The following is a 20,197-nucleotide window of genomic DNA, read 5'->3' as shown; positions in this document are numbered from 1 at the left end:
TTGAACCCGTTTTCTCATTTTCTGCACCAACTAGCCCGCAAATGACATTTCTGGAGTAATTATATAAAGTCAAAGAAACAGATCTATGTCTCTCTTGGCTAGTAAAAATACCACTGTTGCTGTTATTGCCTGTGGTTGTAGTATTTAGAAGAATAAAGATCTTGGAAAATAACTGATCTTCCAAAATTTCATCACTTTCAGGATATGAAGTATCCTACTGCATGTAGGCAGTAAAAATGATGGTTTTTCCTTTTTGAAAAACTCAAATAGGGTTAGGTTCTGATCTTCTGAGTTAAGTTGTTATCTAAAGATGAGTCCATGGCACTCTAATTTATTTTTAAAGATAAAATTATTTGTAAAAAGGAACTAGGAACAGCATGTAAAATTCTTCTGTAGAGAATTGCAAAAGTGGAATAGAAATCCAGTCCAATTACACCTTTGCCACCAGAATCTGCAACAGCTTTTCATGGCAGTCAAGTGACTTAGAGGCTTGTTAGCATCTCTTTATTGCCCTGGAAAAAGTTGTCTTCATGTCTTTTCTTGTGAGACAGATATTCAGGTCAAAGAGAAGCAATTTAATATTTGAAGAGCACCAGTTTATTAAGCAGCTGACAGTGTTGGGCTTGAAGAAGTGACTTGTGGTAGCTGCTTTGTGCCACTTCAGTCCTGGTTTCAGCAGTGAATGTGCTGACAAGGGCAGATGCTGAGGAAGGAATGAGTTCAGCTTCCTGGGTGCAGACTGATGGAACTCTCTTTGTGTGGGATCTGTGTAGCTATTTTTCAAAGCATCTGGCATAAATCCTGGTAATTTAGGATGTTAGCATGTGTAGCCCTTCCTTAACCTTGCATGTTAAAACCTGTGAACTTTTGTTTTATTCCTGGGGGAGATAAATTGTTAAGTCCTCGTGGGCGTTCTGTTTAGCTGCAGAGGGTCAGCCATATGGTGCTGCATCTGCTCTCACTTCTGAGAGGGAACTGATTCTTCATGTGTTTGGTTCTAACTGGTTTTTTGGGTTTAGCTATTACCATTTAATGCCATGGGAAAATAGAGCTCCCCATGCTGAGCTCAGTAGAATTTGATAAAGCATTCTACATTAGTTAGTGTTATTTTTAAAGTCTTGCTATAATTGATTTGCTTTTTCAGTGTCTCAGTATCACTCTGAAAATCATAGTGTAAATAGTGCTACTGAACCATTAGGATTAAAAACAGATTCTAAAAGTAAAAACAGATTAGCCTTGAAAGTAATAAAAAATCAGTAATCTTCACTGTCAAATAATTTTGCCGTTTTGCATCCTTTGAAACGTATGCTGTCTGAGTTTCTTGGCACTGACTTCTTGCCTGTGATAGATAGTGTATTCTAATACTGAATACCAGAATTTCTGCTTTATTCCTGTAAGGCCATGGGAGTATATTATGCACAGCCATTCCTTAATTGGTGATCTCTGTAGACATGTAATTCCTAGGATAACATGATAATTAAATAGCCCTTGCTTATCCCATTAACCCAGGGCAAACTCAGTATGCTAGAGACAGATGAATGCAAAGCGACTCTGCTGTTCCTGGGCTCTAGCTAGGGATTTGTTTTGCTCATCAGTGCCTACATTTGTTCCAAGGAGTGCACTCTTTGATGTTGGGTCTTGTGGAGGTCTTTCCCCCAGGTAATGCACTGAACAGCCTGCAGCCTACCATGAAATCGCGGTGGACCTCTTGCTTTCCAAAGACAGTCGGAAAAGAGAAAGTTTTATTGACGTGGCTTCATATGTATTTCAAACAGACTTAGTTAAACCTGTTACAGAAGACTGTAGCTTCTCTTTATTTGGGATCATGACTTTGTTTGTTTGGTTTAGCGAGGCTAAATGGAGCTAATCAGCTTTAAAGGAAAATAAGCAGATTTTTTTAATATAGAAATGAATGTCTACATAGCTCTGTGCTGGTTAAACCCTATTACCTTCAATAACATCTAGTAGTATGAAGTAACATACAAGCAGATATTTATAATGCTTATGTTCTTGGGGTTTTAATTTTTCTCTTTTTAAGGTTAATCTCTTGTTTCCACATTAATCGTTCTTGGTGCCCACCTCCATCTTTCTCTGAGGTTTCTCCCCACCACCATGCCAGCCTTCCTGCTTAGGAACCTGCTAGTTGTGCTGGCTATGGCCCACCCTTCCTCCACCTGAACTGGGTGTTCCTTACTTACACCTGGTAGGCACATGGAGCCCTCCAGCCCCCTTTCTTGAATAACATCTTACACCATGTTCTTCCTAAGTTACTGAATCTAGTGGTCATGTACAACTGTTAACCCTGACACTGAAATGAGGGGGTGTGTGGGTTTATTTCAGAAGTCATCACCTAACTTTTCCTTTAGAAGCTTGAGAGTGAATAAAAAAACCTCGTTCTTCTGGCTGAAGATCAGTCTCCTTTCCTGGTTTTAATTACATCCTACATTGCAGAGCATGTGTTAGAAAATGTATTGGAGGAGTTTTCTTATGTCCTTGAGCACACAGCTGAGGAACAAAGCAGCTGAGGAGTGGGTAGTTCTGTAAACAGGAACAGATACAATGCACTGGGGATGATGCATTTGCTGCAGCAGTTGAAATGATGAGCAGCAAGTCCTGTGTACAATTGCAGGCTGGTGAGAATCTGCCAAAATATTTAGTTTACACTGCACGACTCATGTAATGGCTTGTTGGTTCTTTTCAATTGAAGGTATTTCAGTTACCTACTGAGTAAAATGGCCAAGCTGTTACTGCAGGGACCTGCCATCTCTGCTTACCTGAGTCATGTATCACATATGTCTTGAATTAAACCCTAGAGAAAGTGTAATGAAACAAAATCTGCCTTTGCTTGCATCCTTCACCAGTACTAACTATTCCTCCTGGTCCCCAGGCTTGACAGGGGACCAGCGAACTTACTATGGGAAGGAGAATGTGGACTCGAGGCACAATCGAGGGAGAGGAGGAGAGACCACCCGCTTCCACACCCTCAACGTGGCACAGCCTGTCCGCTTCAGCAGTAAGTTGCAGACTGGGAAATCTGGGCCATCTTTCTGCTAATTAATTTATAAATATAGGCTATTTTTAAATTAAAAAGTAAAAGTGTTTTCTCTGTCACAGCTTTTTGACCAAACTTTGACATGCAATGTTATTTCAGGTGTTTGTGCATTTCTTTTATATATGTTTTGCATGGTTTATATAGCAAACCAGTATACATGCAAAGAATGCTATGACACTAATAATACTCTTTTTGTGAAACCAGAGTTGCAATATTCTATAACAGCTCATTGCAGAGTTGTAACAGAATAAAAAAGGATAAAAACCACAGAAGAAACAAAACAGAAGAAAGAGGCTTGAGAACAGAACTGTGAATTGCAATGAACAGAAAACAGTTTCTGAATTTTAAGTTTCTTAGGCAATGCAAAATTAATAGTGCAGATGCAGGTTTAAATGCCATCCTTCTGTCCTGTGATTCTCTCTGTTAGTTACCCATCACCTCCAAGAATAGCCCATGGGCCTATTTCGTCCAGAAATGTCTCAAGTCTTTTGTTTCAGGTTCCCTTAGTTAATTGAGAGAAAGCAGAGACAGCGGTTCACACCATCACCTTCTTACTTCCTAAAGACCTGCCTTACACTGGTGGTTTTTCCAAAGCAACCAAGAATTTCCCCAGAAGTTCTGTTGTCTTCAACGATTCACTCTGAGGGCAGGATTATATGAATACTATTGAGACTGTAAGAGTAGGCTGTAAACTTTACAGCAAGTTAAATGTATTGCTAATCACCTAATAGAAAGACACAGTCATTAAATTGTCCACCTGTGGGATTTTTGTGCTGCTTGTTTTTGCTTGGATTGATCAAATTTAGTGGTTTTATAAAGATGTGCAGGGAAATGTCTTCCACAGTTGATGGTCAGTCTTAATTAAAGATTTTAAAGGCTGTGACAATGTGATGGGACTTTACTAGGACCTTATTTTTTTAAAAAACATTAAAAAACCCCAACATTTATCAGAAACTAGAGTAGTAGAGTAACTCTTCAGGGATCTGTAATGTGTGCACCTCCTCCTGCAGAGGTGAAGTGTACACACTGTTGTGTGTATGTGTCCCAGTGAGAATTGATTAGGATGCATTATCTTAAAGATCCTAATTTGGGGGGAATGGTTTCCCTTCCATTCTTCATGTTTCCTAGGAAAGTGCCCAACAGGATGGCACCACTATGAGGGCACAGCCAGCTGTTACAGGGTGTATTTAAATGGGGAGAACTACTGGGACGCTGTGCAGACATGTCAGCGCGTGAACGGATCCCTCGCCACCTTCACTGCAGACCAAGAGCTGAGGTTCATCCTGGCACAGGATTGGGACTTGGAAGAAAAAACATTTTTAAGGATGGGCCAGCGTGGGTGAGTAGGAAGAAAAGGACAAAGGTCTCATGTTACAGAGAATGGTTTCTGTGTGGTAAAAATGCTGCTGGTTCAGTTTGTGTAGAAAATCTAATGGTAAAATTTACATCAGGTGAATAAGCCAGTATGGACGTGCTGGCTGGCTGTTTGGCAGTGCCCCATCTGCAGTTTATGTTTTAATTGATATCAACAGATAATTCAATTCAACAGTCTTTTTATCAGCAGAGTGTTCTTATCTTCAAGTTGTCTTAGCAAGGTACAGGTATTCTTGAGCTGCATCAGGGAAGGTGGATTTAACAATGACTGCTGCTGCACTGCCTTGTATAGAAATAATTATTTAAATTTTTCAACAAGATTTTGATTTCCATGAAGTACCTGTAGCTCTAACAGAGAGCAACTTGGAGATAGGAATGAAGTAAAAAGGCATTTTGAGTTGCAGCAACTGTGTTTGGGTGGTTTTAGATATTTCATTCTGTTAGTTCACAACAGACAATTCCTTATTTTTCTGTGTATGGGTGTTTTGTCACTCCTGGGCTGCTGTGACAGATCACCAGGAGTGGCTCAGTAATGGTGTGTTTCTGTCTCTGGAGAGTTAAATGGTTTGATCCAGAACAGTCTGACCTAAGTTGTTTATGTCCAGAAATACTTGACTTTTGGATGCTGCTGTGTGATTTTTGGGTTTGAGATACTGAAGTGCTGCCATGACAACAGAATAAGGTGCTGCTTATGAGTAGAAATAAAGGACACAGTCAGTTATACTTTGTAAACCTAGAAAACTACTAAGTGTTTTATCAAGTATTTTCCTCTGTTCCTCAGCTGTAGTCTCTCTACATTGACAGCGTATGGGCCGGAAAGATAAGGAAAAAAGTCATCAGAATATTTTGAAAATTAGCTTTTACATATGAAGACATTAGAAGGTTCTGTGTAATTTAATTTGTTACTGTGTTTTTGGCCTGTATCTTTAGAATGTAACTTAATTTGTTTTGCAGGTTCTGGGTGGGATATCAGTATGTGATCACCAACCGAAATCACTCTCTGGAAGGTCACTGGGAAGTAGCTTATAAAGGTGGGTTTCTCAAATTGCTGCTTAGTTCAGTGCCCATGAAAACTGTATTAAAGCATGAATATGATTTGCAAGAACAACATGACTTCTTGCACTGGTAGTGTTGAAATTGTATAGGTGAACTGCTTTGCTTCACAGGGTAGAAGTGGAAGAGTTTAATACTCAACACACATCTTATTTTAAAGTTTAAAAAGTTTTACGGGTTTTAATGCTGGCATGGAAATAACATGTGTCAGTTTATTTGGGCTTTCACCTTGATTAAATAAGTGAAGGGAAATGACTCTGTAATTTCTCATTCTTCGTGGTGAATGTTTAGATGAACTGCTGATTCCTGGTTCTAATATTTGCAGAGTAGTGTAGCATGTTTGGAGGTTTTAGCTTTTTTAAAATTGGTAGAACTTTGTATACTAAAACAACACACATGAATTTTGCAGAATTTACACATATTTTTTTCTTTTTAATGTATTTCAGGTAGTTTACTTTAACCATATCAGAATTTGTGTAATCCCAGAAATATATCTCATTTTATGTGAAAAACTGAACATCAATTTGATGGGTGTCACTGGCTAAACCCTTTCAATTACAAAACAAGTAGCTCCCTCTGCTGAAAATGCAAAGCTATGTTTCTACACTTTTTATTATTACCTAATTCAGTCGAGAGATTAAAGTCATAATATGAACTGTTATGTGTACAGTTGCCTGTTTAATTCCTGTACTGGTTTAGGTAATGGAAAATTTTTAACAAAGGTGTTTTTTAAGCATCAGCACTGTGAATTCCAGTGTAGCATTTGAAAACTAACCTGGATAGGTTTTTTCTCAAGCATAGTTTTCAGTATCTATGGATAATCTGGAAGGAAAACTTTCCTTTAGGTACAGACACATAATTATGATCAGAATTTTTAAACAGTTGGGTCTTGAAAAATACTTCCTTTGACACATGAATACAAAGATTCTCCTTAAGAGGACCTTTCCTTGCTCTTTGGAAAGCTGACTGCACCGCCATCTGCTGACAGGTCACAACAGGGCGGCATGAATTACGGAAAATAAATTTAATTTAATTTAATTTGTTTTATTTAATTTGATGCATGATATGAATTTAAACCTCCTCAATAACATATAATCTTCTGTTTTCAAGCTTTATATTTAATAGAGATACTTCCACGAAGTAAAGGTTACATAGTAACATTTAGTAGTTTGTGAAAAACTTTTCTTAGGCTTGTATTGATGCAGACTCTTAATTTCTAATACCTGTTTGAAAAGTCATTTAGGGTTCTAAAGCTTGAAAATTTTAATTTATTGTTGTGACATGTGGAACATAAGCCCTCCAGAAAATGCCCTCAACACCTCTTGCACTGTTTGGAGCCCATCAGGATGTTGTTTCATGAGTTGAAAGGACCAAACTGTGGATGCTGTAGTGCATTCCCCCAAACATGGAACAGCTCTGCGAGGGCTGCACGGGTGGATGCACATCCTGGTGGGTGCATGGAGTGCCAGGCACAAGATTGCTGTGTGGGTTCTTGCTCCACTGGTAGCAACTGTGACCAAACTCAGCATGGTTTGAGGAGGTGTATAACTATTGTCAGGCAAACCCCATGGGGCTCTCTGAAGCAGCACTTGTGGAGATGTTGGAGTATCACTTCTGGTTCAGAGTGACAGAATTACCCAGTACTTTGAAAACAGCAGCCTCTTTTCTGTGTGAGTCACCCCTTCCCTCCCAGCTGTTTGTCTTCCCCCAGAGCAGCATTGCTAATGGGAGCTGGTGCTGGAGGACTCTTTGTATTGGAGTTGGTGTGCATGAAATGAGTGATGTTACAGAGCCTCTCTAAAGCTTTACATGCCCACAGGCTGCTAATGCCAATGTATCTTGTTCCAGGCTCTTCAGAAGTGTTTTTACCCCCTGACCCTATCTTTCGTTCGGCTATGACTGAAAAGGAAAACGTTCTTTGTGCCCAGCTCCAGTGTTTCCTTCTTCCTACCCTCCGGCACCACGGTTTACACAGCTGGTATGCTGAAAACTGCTATGAGAAATCTTCATTCCTCTGCAAAAGGAGTAAGTTGTGTTCAGTTCAGTGTTAACTGTACTGTGTGTTTAAATATGCATATAATAAGTACCTGGAAATTGTTTCATTACCCTTTCTAATTTTTGCCCAGTGAATTAGGAAAAAAAAAGGGTGGAGTTATATTTCTGCTTGATTTTAATAAATAAGAGCATCATAATGTGTGGCTGTCACACAGTACAGAGTTGTACTAAAAAATCATTAGGCAGCAGTATCAGCTCCAAAACAAACTTGGGCAAAAAAAAGTTGTTTTGGTTTTTTTTAATACCTTATTAGTAAACATTGCTCTTAAGTTATTAATTTCACATTAAAATGAGGAAACACTTATTTTAGATTATAGCAAATGCTACTAAATTCTTTGTAGCTAATTATTAGACCTAGAAGGGAAAGACAAGTGGAACTCACTGACTTAAAGTGAAAAAAAGGCTTTTGTTCTGTGTCTTGCATTGCTGTATTCCAAAAGCCTTGATACCAACAGAGGTATTTGCAGTATAATCAGGTAATCTTAAATATTACCTGATCTACATGGTGCAACTGACTGCCAGGGAAGTTGTGCAGCCTCTGTCCTCAGAGGTTTTTATGACCAGATTAGATAAAACCCTGAACAACCCATTGGGATGTCATGGCTGACCCTGCTTTGATCAGAGATTGAGCTGGAGACCTGCTCAGGTTTCTTCCAGTCTTACCTTCGTGTGGACCCCAGCAGCTGACCTGTGCATGGGGTGGAGGGGACAGGCCATCCTCCCTGAGCAGTCATTCCAGCTGCCAGCTCCCAGCACTGTTTTCTCTCTCTGGTTTTGGCACTTGCTTTTAGGTCAGTGGGCAAAAGGCAGCTAAGCTTCCCCTGCTGGGCAGGGATCAGGATGCTGCTAGGACAGTGGAAGTACTATTGCCTGGCTCCCTTTTTAAGTCCTGGCCTGTTCAAATGCCTTCAAATTTGGTCTAGAAAAGATCCAGTTTTTCCTAATACCAGGAAAGAGGAAGGGAGCTGCAGCAGGCTTTGGCAGTGAACGTTAAGCTTCTCAGACCACTTGCTTTCCTCTCTCTTGGAGAGGATGCTTGGAAGTGTGTCAGTTCCATTAAATACCTAAAACTCACCTTTTCAATGGGCTGAAAATCGTGTCTGTGTCCCTGGAGACCATCCATTACCCTTTCCACTCCCTGGAGATCCCTTTTCAAAGTTCTTTAATGTGAAGACCTGGATTTTAACTGGTGGTCTGTTTATGTTTACAAATCACTTAACACAACAAATGAAGCTGAATTCCATGGATATTGACGTGCCTTTCTGTTCTAGGCCAGACTTGTGTTGATATCAAAGACAACATTGTCGATGAAGGCTACTATTTCACTCCCAAAGGGAATGATCCCTGTTTGAGCTGCACGTGTCACAACGGTGAGCCTGAGATGTGTGTGGCTGCCCTGTGTGAGCGGCCCCAGGGGTGTCAGCAGTACCTCAAGGACCCTAAGGAGTGCTGCAAATTTACCTGCTTAGACCCAGGTAAGACTCTATTGCTACAGTTTTGTCAGTCAAAATTAGTTGAGTGCTCAGCTTGGGTATCTTTGGGCATAGCTTTGTTTGAAACAACACATCCTTGCAGTGCCTCTACATTGCTGGGTACAACCACCCCATGGGGAAGGGTCTCAAATCATGGGAAACACTTCAGGCTGTGGCTGGTAAAAATGAATTATCCATGATGCTACTTAGAAAGGAGAAGCAGTAGTTCAGTTTGGAGAGGGACAATACTGTGGGTTTTTAGTAGAGCATCTGGTACATTTCCTTTGTCACGTTAAGTTGTCATGAAAACAAAACACTTTTCTCTTGAGTACTAATTAAGCATATTTTTCTGGTCATGAGCATATTTATGTGTGTGGAAATTTTCATGCAGGGATCACATGGGAAGCAGAGTTTTAAAATTACATAGTTTCAGTACTAGTGAGGATGTACAGCCTTGGTTATTGGATTTGGCATATCAGTGCAGGTTTTTGTTTTGGATCGATGAAGTCAATGAAGTTGACTTTGAACTGTTTGGCAGTCACTGTTTTGGGGTGCAGATTTTGGGGAGGTTATTTTTCTGTACAGAAAAGAAACGTAGCTTCCTTGGAGTTTACTGTGAGAGTGGCCAGATACTGGAGGAGATTGTGGAAATGCCTTCTGTGCAGATACTCAGTGCCTGATTGGACTTTGTCCTGCACAGCCTGCTCTAGCTGGTGCTGTTTGAACAAGGGTTGGACTATATGATCTCAGGATGTTCCCTTTAATCTCAGCCATTCTGTGATACTGGGTTGTTTTGTATTTTAAAATAACCTAATCTTATCTGAGTGCATTAAGAAACTGTTTTTCTGAACTCCTGTGGAAAACACAGAAGGCCAACTCTTCCATCAGAGGCTTCTATTTCAATCTGTTACAAATAAATGGGTGCTTATTGGCTTCCAAATTTGCAGTCTTAGTGGTCCTAACTAGAGAGATTAATCATTAAAGTCCACTGTCTCTCGTTGTGTCATATTTGTTCTGCGGGTTAAGCTTAACAGATGTTTGCAGCTAGTGTGGCAGGTCTGCAGTGAAGGAGTGAGGAAAAAGCAGGAGTCTTCCTCCCACTCTTATCAGCTGAGTTAAGACTTAGGCTTCACTTTTTTATCTGCAGGAACAGTGTCAGCAAAGCATCATCCAGCAGACGGGATAAGATGACCTGGGATAACCTCATGTCATGTTCCTTAATCCTTGCTCATTGCTGTGGGTCTTAACTATTTCATGAATACTGATTTGAAGAGTGTATTTTACCACATTCTTTCTCATACTTAAGCTCTTCTGTATTGATGCTAAATGAGACTCTTTCATTATACTCTTGCTTGAAGTGTTCTGGTGGATTTTTTAGTAACTTAGTTTTTTAGAGAGGAATTATCAAGCAGTCATCCAACTTCTTTCATCATGACGTTACTTCAGCTAGTGATAAACACTGAAAAATTTAAATTAAACATTTCAGTTTTCCTTCTGGGTGGTTATAAATGACTATTCCAGATGACAGAAATTAATGAATTACTTTCTTTAATCAGCATGTATTTATCTTTGTCCAATTCTTTCATGTATCTTCCCTAAGCTTTGTTGCAAAGGAAAGAAAACAGTTTACTAATCAGCAGTAAGTAAATTAATCACCCAAGGAGAGACCTGGGGGAAATAAATCCTGCTGTTGTGTTGGCAGGTAATCGGCTCTTGCAGCGTGAGTAGGTGAGCAATGATTACAAGTGGTAACAAATATTACTCAAGGACTTGGTAGTAGGGGAATTTTTCAGTGGTAGGAGTAAGCTGAACAATCACAGCTATACTCACTTAAAAGATGCTTCTCATTTAGCCAAAGATAAATAGCAAAGGAAGATTTTGAAACCAAGGTAGTCTGTCTACTGCTGCTCCATATAGTGGTAGAAAATAATTTTTCTGTTGTGGCTCTTGTTTAGACAGACCTGCAACTGTGAAAAGGTAGCAGAAGAAATAAAATACTTGGAAAGAACTGATGTGCTGAAGCTTTTCTAGTGACTGAACTGGTGCAGTTATAGGGCACTACTATACTGAGGGTAAAAACATGTTTTCTGAAATAATTAATTTTGTATTTATGTGGGCTTCAGGTGTCTTTGGTGGTCTCAATCCCACCCTAGAGTCCATGCCTACTTTCTGCCACACATTTTTGCACCTGCACTGTACTGTGATGTGGTTCTTTCTCACAGAAAAATGCTGCCCTATCTCCACCTGGCTCCCTTCTCCAGACAAATCTTGTTCTTTCTCATGGCATGTTAATACCAATAGTCCTTGGTTATTAACAACAATTCTCATCTGTTATTACTAACAGTCCTTGGCTGGCTCCACAGCCACCTGATTGTTGGTGTTTGAGACCTACACATGAGCCCCTTATCTGGGATTTGAGAGACCAAAAGGATCCCACTTTGGACTCCTGTTTATAGGGTCGCAAGAGAGTGGGCTCTAGTTGTAGTAATTTTCCATCCTGGCTACAGTTTGAGTCAGTAACTTTCTTTGAAGGTGCAATAACAAAAATACCACTCCAAGTGAGTTGTTTTTCAGGCAAGAAAAATAAGTTTCCAAGGCTGTTCATTAAAAAACAAATGTTCTTTAGACACCTGTTAGTTCCTGGGAACTGACAGTGTTTCTGATAAGCTCAAGAGGGCTTAGTCCAAGTGCAGCTCATCAAGGCTGAGGTCTAATGAGCATTTCTCAGATCATAGTGCAGCCTGCAGAGGGGGGATGCACCACCAGAATCCATCCCACAACTGAAGTCAGCTTCTCTGGGCCTCTGCACCTATGTGTATATTTTACTAAAGGCACTTCAGTGTTACTGACAGCCTTGAATATTCTGCAGTGATCAGAATAGTCTGCGGATAGTCAGCACCGCCGTAAGATGGAGGAGGAGCAGGGGCAGGTCTGTGGTGTTCAGGAGGCTGTGCTGGCTGGGAGGTGTGTGACTGCATCAGCTGAAGCTCTGTCAGTGGTAGTTGCTAAAGGGTTTGACAGCACCCAGGATTTTGTGCTGCACAGCCGGATCTGAGAGGGTGTAATGTTCGAGCCTTATGCGTAGTGCACTATTAAATGAATTTCTTCTTGCCAAGAAGGCGTTACATAATAAATGCCAGCCTGTTAGCCATGTACTGCAACGATACAAATTAGGTGGATTTTTCTGTTACTAGCATGTGTAGCAAACTAATACTTAAAATTTTTGTGAGGCTAAAAGCCTTCTTTTATGAGGAATCTTTGATAAAACTTCAGGTGCTGTTAGTGAAAGGAAAAGTGTGGAGTGAGCTCTTGCAACTCAAGTGGGTGTGGGAGAGGTGGCCAGGATCTGGCTGGCTCCTCTGGAAGTGGTCCTGCAGTGATGGGGAAGAGGGGCCATCCCTGCTCCTGTTTCTGTCCTACAGCAGCAGGTGACCACGTTGTGAGACCACCTCATCTGTTTCTTACCCACCCCTAACGTGGGTGTGTTTCTCATTCAGAAGTCTTTAATTGGAAGTTAGTGCAAAGAACACAGTATATCATCTTTAGGTCATTTTAGTTTGTGTAGAGTACCTGTGTGTGTGTGGCATAACCAAGTGGGATTAGTTGAATTGTGAAAAATTAATGCCTTTTTGCCTGGTGCTGGGAGTACAGTGGTAATTTGTTCACAACAGCCTTCCCTGTCTGGGTCTGGCTAGCAATGAGATAGAGCTCTCCAAGTTCTGAGCTCCTGGGTCTGTTTCTTGTTCTGCTACTTGCTTTTGGTATGACTCTAGAAAAAGGTTTAATTCCCATTCACCTTAATCTCTTCAGTTCCTGAGTGATGATTACTGTATTCCTATCACTTAGTGGTGCTAACCAGTGTACTGGTGACATGTGGAATTTAGATGGCCACATCTGGGTGACAGTGACAATGTTCAGAGATTTTTAAATTGGAAGTGGAAGGGTTAGGATGTTCAGAAGTTATGTAGTGTATAGATATGCCAGTTCTCAAGCCTTTTCCTCTTCAGTATAATATGATCAGCCATGCAGGGGAAACAAGTGGATGTGCAAAATGCCACTAAACTTTCTTTTTTCCAATTTTGGAGGCCCGAAGCCTTCAATGTTTTGTCCCTTTTCCTGAGGAAGATATTCTTAGAAACTTTCAGATTTTCTTGCAGTAAAAAGATAAATCACCTGATGATTCATGTTTTTCTTATATATTTGAAATATGGAGAAGTGTTAAACCAGGCTAATGAATCTCCACTCTACGTTTATCTCTCAGTTACTGACAGAAGAACATCAAGAAAAATGAATCTTGAACAAAAATAACAGGCTGTTTTTATATGTTTTATGAACAGATGGCAACAGCCTGTTTGACTCAATGGCCAGTGGAATGCGCCTGATCGTGAGCTGCATCTCCTCCTTCCTCATCCTCTCTCTGCTGCTCTTCATGGTCCACCGGCTGCGCCAGCGGCGGAGAGAGCGCATCGAGTCTTTGATTGGAGCGAATTGTGAGTATCAGCTCTCTCCTTGTGCTGGATATTGACACGTTGCTGTATGTAAAGGGGAGAAAAGTCATCGTTTTGCTTGCCTGTGCCTGTGGGCACAAGACCTGTGTCTTGGTGGTGTCTTCAAACTTGAACTTTTGTAGATAATGGAAGAATATTTTTGTTCGTATGTGCTCCAAATCTGAAATATCTTCTGTGTGAACAATAGTCCATAGTTTGAAGAGGTTAGAGTCAAATTTAGATGTGATGCAGGACAAACAGACTGGGAGCAGGTGGACCTGGGTATTGTGTAATTGCAGCAAGTTGACTTGGATGGGTTATGTAGACTTTTCTAGGTCTCCAGGAGACCTGAGTTCCTGGGGTGTGAAAAGTGGAAAAAAGTGTTGAGATCTGACTTAAACTGAAGAAGACAGCTCGAGATAAAGTCACTTACTCCTTTTCCTTCTCTTGAAATAGTGCACCATTTCAACTTGGGCCGCAGGATGCCTGGTTTTGATTACGGTCCCGATGGTTTTGGAACTGGCCTTACTCCACTGCATCTTTCAGACGATGGGGAAGGTGGAGCATTTCATTTTCACGATCCCCCTCCACCCTATACTGCTTACAAGTACCCAGATATTCAACATCCTGATGACCCACCTCCTCCTTATGAGGCTTCTGTCAATCCAGACAGCATCCTTTGTTCCACTCCAGGTATGCAGGCAATAATTTCTCTTTTCTCCCACTTTTTAATTTTGGCTAGAAGATGGAATTTTTTTTAAGCTATAATCGTGTGTTTTAGCAATTGTGACAGGAAAATACATTTTACCAAAAAATCTGCAATTTCTGTGATGGAAAAGTCTTTTGTTAAAATGTGTCCTTAAGCTTGGTTTTTCTCAAAGGTTTTTTGAATCACCTAAATTAGCAGTGGAATCCAATCTGTAGGCAGTTTACCTCTTAAACCTTACCTATTTTTGAGCCTAGCCTTGGATGGATTAGCTGGTTACCTTTCTTCTACTGTGCTGCTACCAGTTTTGGCCTTTTGAAGATAGTTTGATAGAGTTTGGTGATAAGTAGAACAAATGTCAAGTACAAGAGATTCTGGATAAAATGTATCCAGCCTCTTCTCTCCTCCCTGCTTCTCCCACCCACACCCCCCAAAAAATTGACCAAAAATACCACTGTCTAATGATTCACCCAGTGCTCTTCAGTTTTGCAGCTGTGATATTCACATACTGTAGAAATCATTCCAATTTGGGATTTTATAGCAGCATATTTCACAAGATAAGTGAGCCTGATTAGTGCAAGCATCTTATTTATATGTCAAAGTTTTATTTTTGTTACACAATTTTCCTCTTTTGCAGTCTCATCTTGTTGTGCATTAGCTCAAAACCAGGCAAAACTTAGAGCTCCCAGAAATATGGATCATAAATCTGTTTGGGAACATGCAATGGTAAACTTCACGTTCTGATTCTGCTTGGTTTTTTGTCCTTTGCAGATGGAGTTCTTTCTCAGGCTGTGCAAAGCAGTCCTCCATCACTAGGAAACTGTGATGTATCCCCACAGCTGACAGAGGGATCACTTCCTCCCTCAGTTGGTCCTTCTCCAGTAGAGCTGGAAGACTCTGCTGACAGCAGCACCTTTCTTGTCCCTCCTGACACACCCATGAATGAAAACACCCCAGCAGAAACTTTGACAGGCAGCCGCCACAGCCACTGTTCCCTCAACACCATTGTATAAAGGAGTGAAACGCCCAGCACCGCTCAGAGTTTTAGCAACTGTTTGCACAGACAAACACTAATCCGTGGCTTGAACTTCAGAAGGAATCTCCACTTTGTTTTTCAAACACTGCTTTTATGTTCTAGATTAGGATCGTGCCTCTCATTTTTTGGCTGTCGTTATTCATTCACTAATCAATTTGTCCTGTAAATATGGATTGTACAACTGCTCTTTTTTTCCATTGGCTATGGAAAGGACAGCAGAGAATTCCTTTGACTTCTGAGGAGGTGAGAAGTATGGGTAGTTTGGGTTGGTTTTTTTTCCTTAACATGAGAGGAATCAGAATCTACATCAGAAGAAAGCTGCTTGGATTTGTCTGGATACCACTGAACCCAGGAAACAGACAATGGAAAAGAAGGGTGGGGGCAATCACTGTTCAAGCAGAGAAGATGGAGCTGCAGCAGAGGGGGCTGGGGGCCTGTTCTATGGAGTGGGACACATGCCATCGAGAGTTACACTGTGTAAAACACTTGGGGTTTTGGTCTGCCTTGATCAGAGCACCAGAGGAACCGGAGCAGGAATGGTGTACGCAATATGCAGCAAATGGGTACTGAGACAACTGGGATTTGCAATTACAATTGTTTGTTGTAGGTAGCTGCAAAACCTCATATTGTTGGATAAACTTCTGGCCCATGAAGAAAACTGGGTCTGTGTGATGTCCCTTTGGTAGAACTGTCACGTGTGTTAGGAAGTACTTTAGGGCAGAGATGGGGAGCAATTAACTTTGATGCAGCCTGAGTTCACTGTATGAAACTCAAGTTTGTTCTAATCCCATAAGTAAGATTGAGGTATTTTCTTTCTGGTTTAACTTCTTTACAGTGAACGGTTGCACAAAATTGGCCTGGATACAAGATCACTGTTCTTGCTTTTGTTATTGCATGCTATATTTAGCATGTGTGTTCCCTCCCCTTCATTTCACTTCTTTACAGTTCTACAAACACCACTTAAAACTGGTGATCAACATGTACTATAGGTGATGTTTAATTCTAATTGGACACCTGTTCCTTATCTCAGTCCCATAAATAGCCAGCCCTGTTCTAGAGATTTCCCCTGTGTCCCCCAAGCCATTTATCCAGGTCCCACGAGGGGTTATAATGAGGTTAGTGTACTTAAATCAATAAAGCAGTTTGCTTCAGTCTGATATGTCAACTTAAATTTCCCCCTCGTATTGAACTCTTTTAAGCTAAGTTAATTTACAGATGGCAAAGATTCATTCAATCCCTCACAATACCCAAAGTCAAGCAGTGTTGGTTTTGATAATGAGTATAAAATAATCTTCACAGGCAATTTTAAATTTAAGTTTAGGTTTCAGTGTACAAATAGTTTACCTTTTTCTCCCATACTCCCATTGCCTCTGCTTCTCCTTGAGTTACTGTAACAGTCAGCAGATGAGATGAATTTTAAGGAATTTGTAAAGAATGCCTCTTGTGAGTGGTCTCCTGTTACCTTATGAAGGGTACAAGCCTAGAGGGACAGGAAGAAAGCACTGCATGGGGGTGTGTATGTGATCTATTTTTCTAGTAAGGATGAGAAATCGTACTTGTATGACAAATCCTAACCCACTGTTGTGGTTTCCCAGTGCAGCTGACTCTTTCCCCATGGAATATGCTGCTACTTTCTATTCCCTGTCTTGCCTATAGGCTTATACTGTACTTGGGGATTGGTCTTGACAGTTCAACTCGTTTTGCACAGAAAACTGTGAGTTTCGTTATCGAGGTCGTATCTGGTGTCTCGACACCAGACACTTGCAAACAGCCCTGACTCCACTGGAGAGCGTGAATCACAGTTCTGGGGAGCACTGCTGGCACACGAGTGGGAGGAAGCACTGGTAGGAAGCCTCTCTGCCTGGAGCTGTTCCACCACCCCATCCTGCTCTCCGCTGTGCCTGGCTCCAGCAGCAGCGCTACGAAACGAGAGGAGCAGTTCTCCACCCTGTGGGATCTCTGACCGAGGCCTCCTCCGAGTTCCAAGTCCTGGTCTAATGAAGTGGATGGATAGCAGTAGTCAGAACCATGCATACAAATTATCGAGCATTTCTGAAGTATGAAAATAAAGCGGGTTTTGTGCATTTTTGAGCACATTCATACGTTTTATACATTGTATGTACTGATTTTTCTTTAGTTTTATAGGTACGAATGCGTGTGCGCGTGCGTGTGTATCTGGGTGGTGATATATATATATATATATATATATATACACACACATATATATATATCTATACATACTGTAGTCAGTAACCTTTGTGCTGCGTCCAGCTAGGTGAAGCTAAGCACTGAGATAGAAATTAGGCTCTAGGGTTAATACTTCTCTCGAGCTGGCTACACTCTCTTGTAGGACAGGCTGTGATAGTGTACACTTAAATAGGATGCAAAGTCTATGCTACTACAATCTGTTCCTGAAAAATACTTTGTTAGCAGTGCAAAGTAGAAAATTTCCTATTTCTTTTGAAGCCAGATGGAATATTTGTTCTTTGTAGTATCCTAGCGCAATAAGAAAAGGCCTTTTGGCTTGATTCAGTCTCTGAAGCTGTATTTTGTGGCTGAGGTGAACAGATACCTTACCTCACACTTCTCCTAACACTGCGGGAATCTGTTCAATATTTTTGTATTTTACTTTTGGTTCTGTGGTGAATTTTATTTGCAAATAAGCTCTGTTACAACTGGCAACTTCATTGTGGCTCCTGGTTGTAGCTATTCCAAATGGAGGCTTCTTTGTAGAAGCCTCAGTGTGATATTTTCCCTATTGCTTCTGAGCCTTTCCCACTTGTATATTGGCAGGAGGCTGCTATTTTGTCTTTTTTCCCCTATCCTTCTTCATCTTAAATGTAAACAAGGGAAATTCTGCCTTGAATGGAGCAGCTCACTAAGTACAGCTCATTTACCTCTCAGTGAGCAATAAAATTTTATTTGGCAATAAAATTGTCATTCCCCACCCCCACCCCCCTTTAATGTAGCTTTTTCACACTGAATACTTTTTCTTGGAGTAAGAGCCTTTGTAGCAGGAAATGTCCCAACTATTCAGACTGCTGGACCAACTGGGGAAGAGTTAAGTTTTCTTGACAGCAGTGGACTCCTCAGCAAACCTTCCTTGCCCTTGGCAAGGTGACTGGTGGGCAGTTTGTCCTGAGGGCTGATGACAGAGAGTTGGTGCTTGCCCAGGGAAAACCTCTCTGGTTTGATTGCCACTCAGTTGATGAGATCTTTGGAGTTACTTTCTGCATTGATTTTTCCCCACTGCCATTCACATCTCTGGATGTTCTTCTTAACAGCTGGTGCATCCTGACTGGATGTGGCATTGCCACATGGTTTCCAGCAGCCTGTGTGAGCCCAGGGTGTGTTTTTCTCAGGATGCCCTTGACCACAGTTGTTGTCATGTCCCAGTGCTTGGTTCTGTGCAGGGCTGATCTTGTCCCACTGTGGCCTCAGACGAAGCTGCTCCTCAGCTTCCCCATACTGTGATGCCATATTGAGGCCTCTGCTGTTCCCTAAGAGCAGCTCCAGACACTCTGGTTTGTCAGTGATGCCCATCCACAGTCCCACAGCAGCCTCTGGCTCTGTACTGGGAGAATTTAGAGTTAAAATGTTGCAGGGGCAGTGGGTTCTGTTGTGCAGGATCAGCACCATCATTCAGCTGTGCAAGGAGTTTGTCTGTGTAGTGTTCAGTCCTGTTTAGTTTGAGCTTCAGACTGTTCCTTTAGCTGTGCACAGCGGGACACTGATCTAGATGAAAAATGAAGTAGGTGGACATTTTTTTCTGAAGGCTGAATCTTACAGTCAGTGGGTGCTGTGCCTCCACAGGAGCCATGGGGTGATGGCCTCTTTCAGTACTTGCGAAGAAAATGTTTTTTGTGACCAGTAATTATTGCCATTCTTTTCCCATCTCATGTTAAATGAATTTGAACCTGGTACTTAAAGATGTTTTTATTTTTCAGATGTGATTTCTCAGTGGCAGAACACTGATGTTTTAATGTTGCCTCGTACAATCCATAATGTGCATCTCCTTTTTTCAGTTGCTGAAACGTCTTTTTTCTCCCTAGCTAAGGAACATGTAATATGCAGAAATTTCTTTTCCCTTGCAAGTTGGGAGCTGGACCGTAAAATTAGAGCAGTTGAGTGCAGAGGAGGTGAATCAAAGTTCATGTTTGCTTCTCATGTTCTCCAGTCCCAAGTGAAATAGGTGTTTCCTTGGACTAGACGCTTTCAGTGATGAAGATGCGCTTCCCCCTAATAACAGTCAGCATTGCCTGCCTGCTACAGTACCACATAGCTTTAATTTTCTAGTATGTGCCCCTCGAGTGTTGAGTGGGTCAGGGCTGCTGCCAGCAGAGGTGGCTGTGCTGCACCATCCCTGTGTGTTGGGCTGAGGGTGCCTGGGAGGCTGTGAGAGAATGAGACACTGCTTTATACCTTCCTCTGGAAAATAATTTTAGCCAGCGCTGCACTTGCAGGCTTCTCCTGTGTAGTTGGTTTGTGACTGGACTTAACTGTGGCAGTGTATAAAAGATTTTGATATTCTGTGAAATACCATGTAGAATTAAAATTTGATACTATAATAATTGAGTCCCTGTGACACTGGTTTTTGTTTTAACTTCTTTGGGGTTGGCACTAATCTCTTTTTTTTTTTTTTCAAGATGCTGTGAGAAACATTTCATCCAAATGCCAAATAAATTGTGTTCTGTAAGAGAAATGTTGTGTTCCAATGTCTCCTGATTTCTGCGTCGGTGTGGTTGCCCAGCGTTGTGCAGGAGGGTTTTGTTAAATCACTCTTCTGAGCTGTGATCTTGCAAAAAGATCAATAAATGCATTTAACTTTGAGCAGGTAGTCTGCCAGAGCTCCTATATGTACAGATTCCAGTGGGATTCACCTGTATTAGTGTAATTTAGGAAAGTCTTGAGTTTATACCCAAGAAAATGAAGTGCACTGTACTCCTGCTGCCCTCCCCAAAC

At 41.2% G+C, this 20,197-nt stretch overlaps 1 protein-coding gene across 1 annotated transcript in view; it reads left to right on the top strand.

The window, feature by feature from the left end:
• The window catches only part of DGCR2 (DiGeorge syndrome critical region gene 2), a 45,110-nt gene extending 25,173 nt beyond the window's left edge, over positions 1 to 19,937 (top strand). The window contains exons 3-10 of the mRNA XM_053959051.1: positions 2,888 to 3,013; positions 4,181 to 4,391; positions 5,381 to 5,457; positions 7,328 to 7,504; positions 8,806 to 9,009; positions 13,344 to 13,496; positions 13,950 to 14,186; positions 14,971 to 19,937. Coding sequence (XP_053815026.1) covers positions 2,888 to 3,013; positions 4,181 to 4,391; positions 5,381 to 5,457; positions 7,328 to 7,504; positions 8,806 to 9,009; positions 13,344 to 13,496; positions 13,950 to 14,186; positions 14,971 to 15,212 — 1,427 coding nt within the window. The 3' untranslated portion in view covers positions 15,213 to 19,937. The remainder of the gene's footprint in view (positions 1 to 2,887; positions 3,014 to 4,180; positions 4,392 to 5,380; positions 5,458 to 7,327; positions 7,505 to 8,805; positions 9,010 to 13,343; positions 13,497 to 13,949; positions 14,187 to 14,970) is intronic.
• Positions 19,938 to 20,197: the final 260 nt, after the last annotated feature.

The sequence above is a fragment of the Vidua chalybeata genome, chromosome 18 (genome assembly GCF_026979565.1).
Source record: "Vidua chalybeata isolate OUT-0048 chromosome 18, bVidCha1 merged haplotype, whole genome shotgun sequence".
NCBI lineage: Eukaryota > Metazoa > Chordata > Aves > Passeriformes > Viduidae > Vidua > Vidua chalybeata.
The sequence above is the reverse complement of the archived record's forward strand: the minus strand, read 5'-3'. Positions and strand labels throughout refer to the sequence as shown.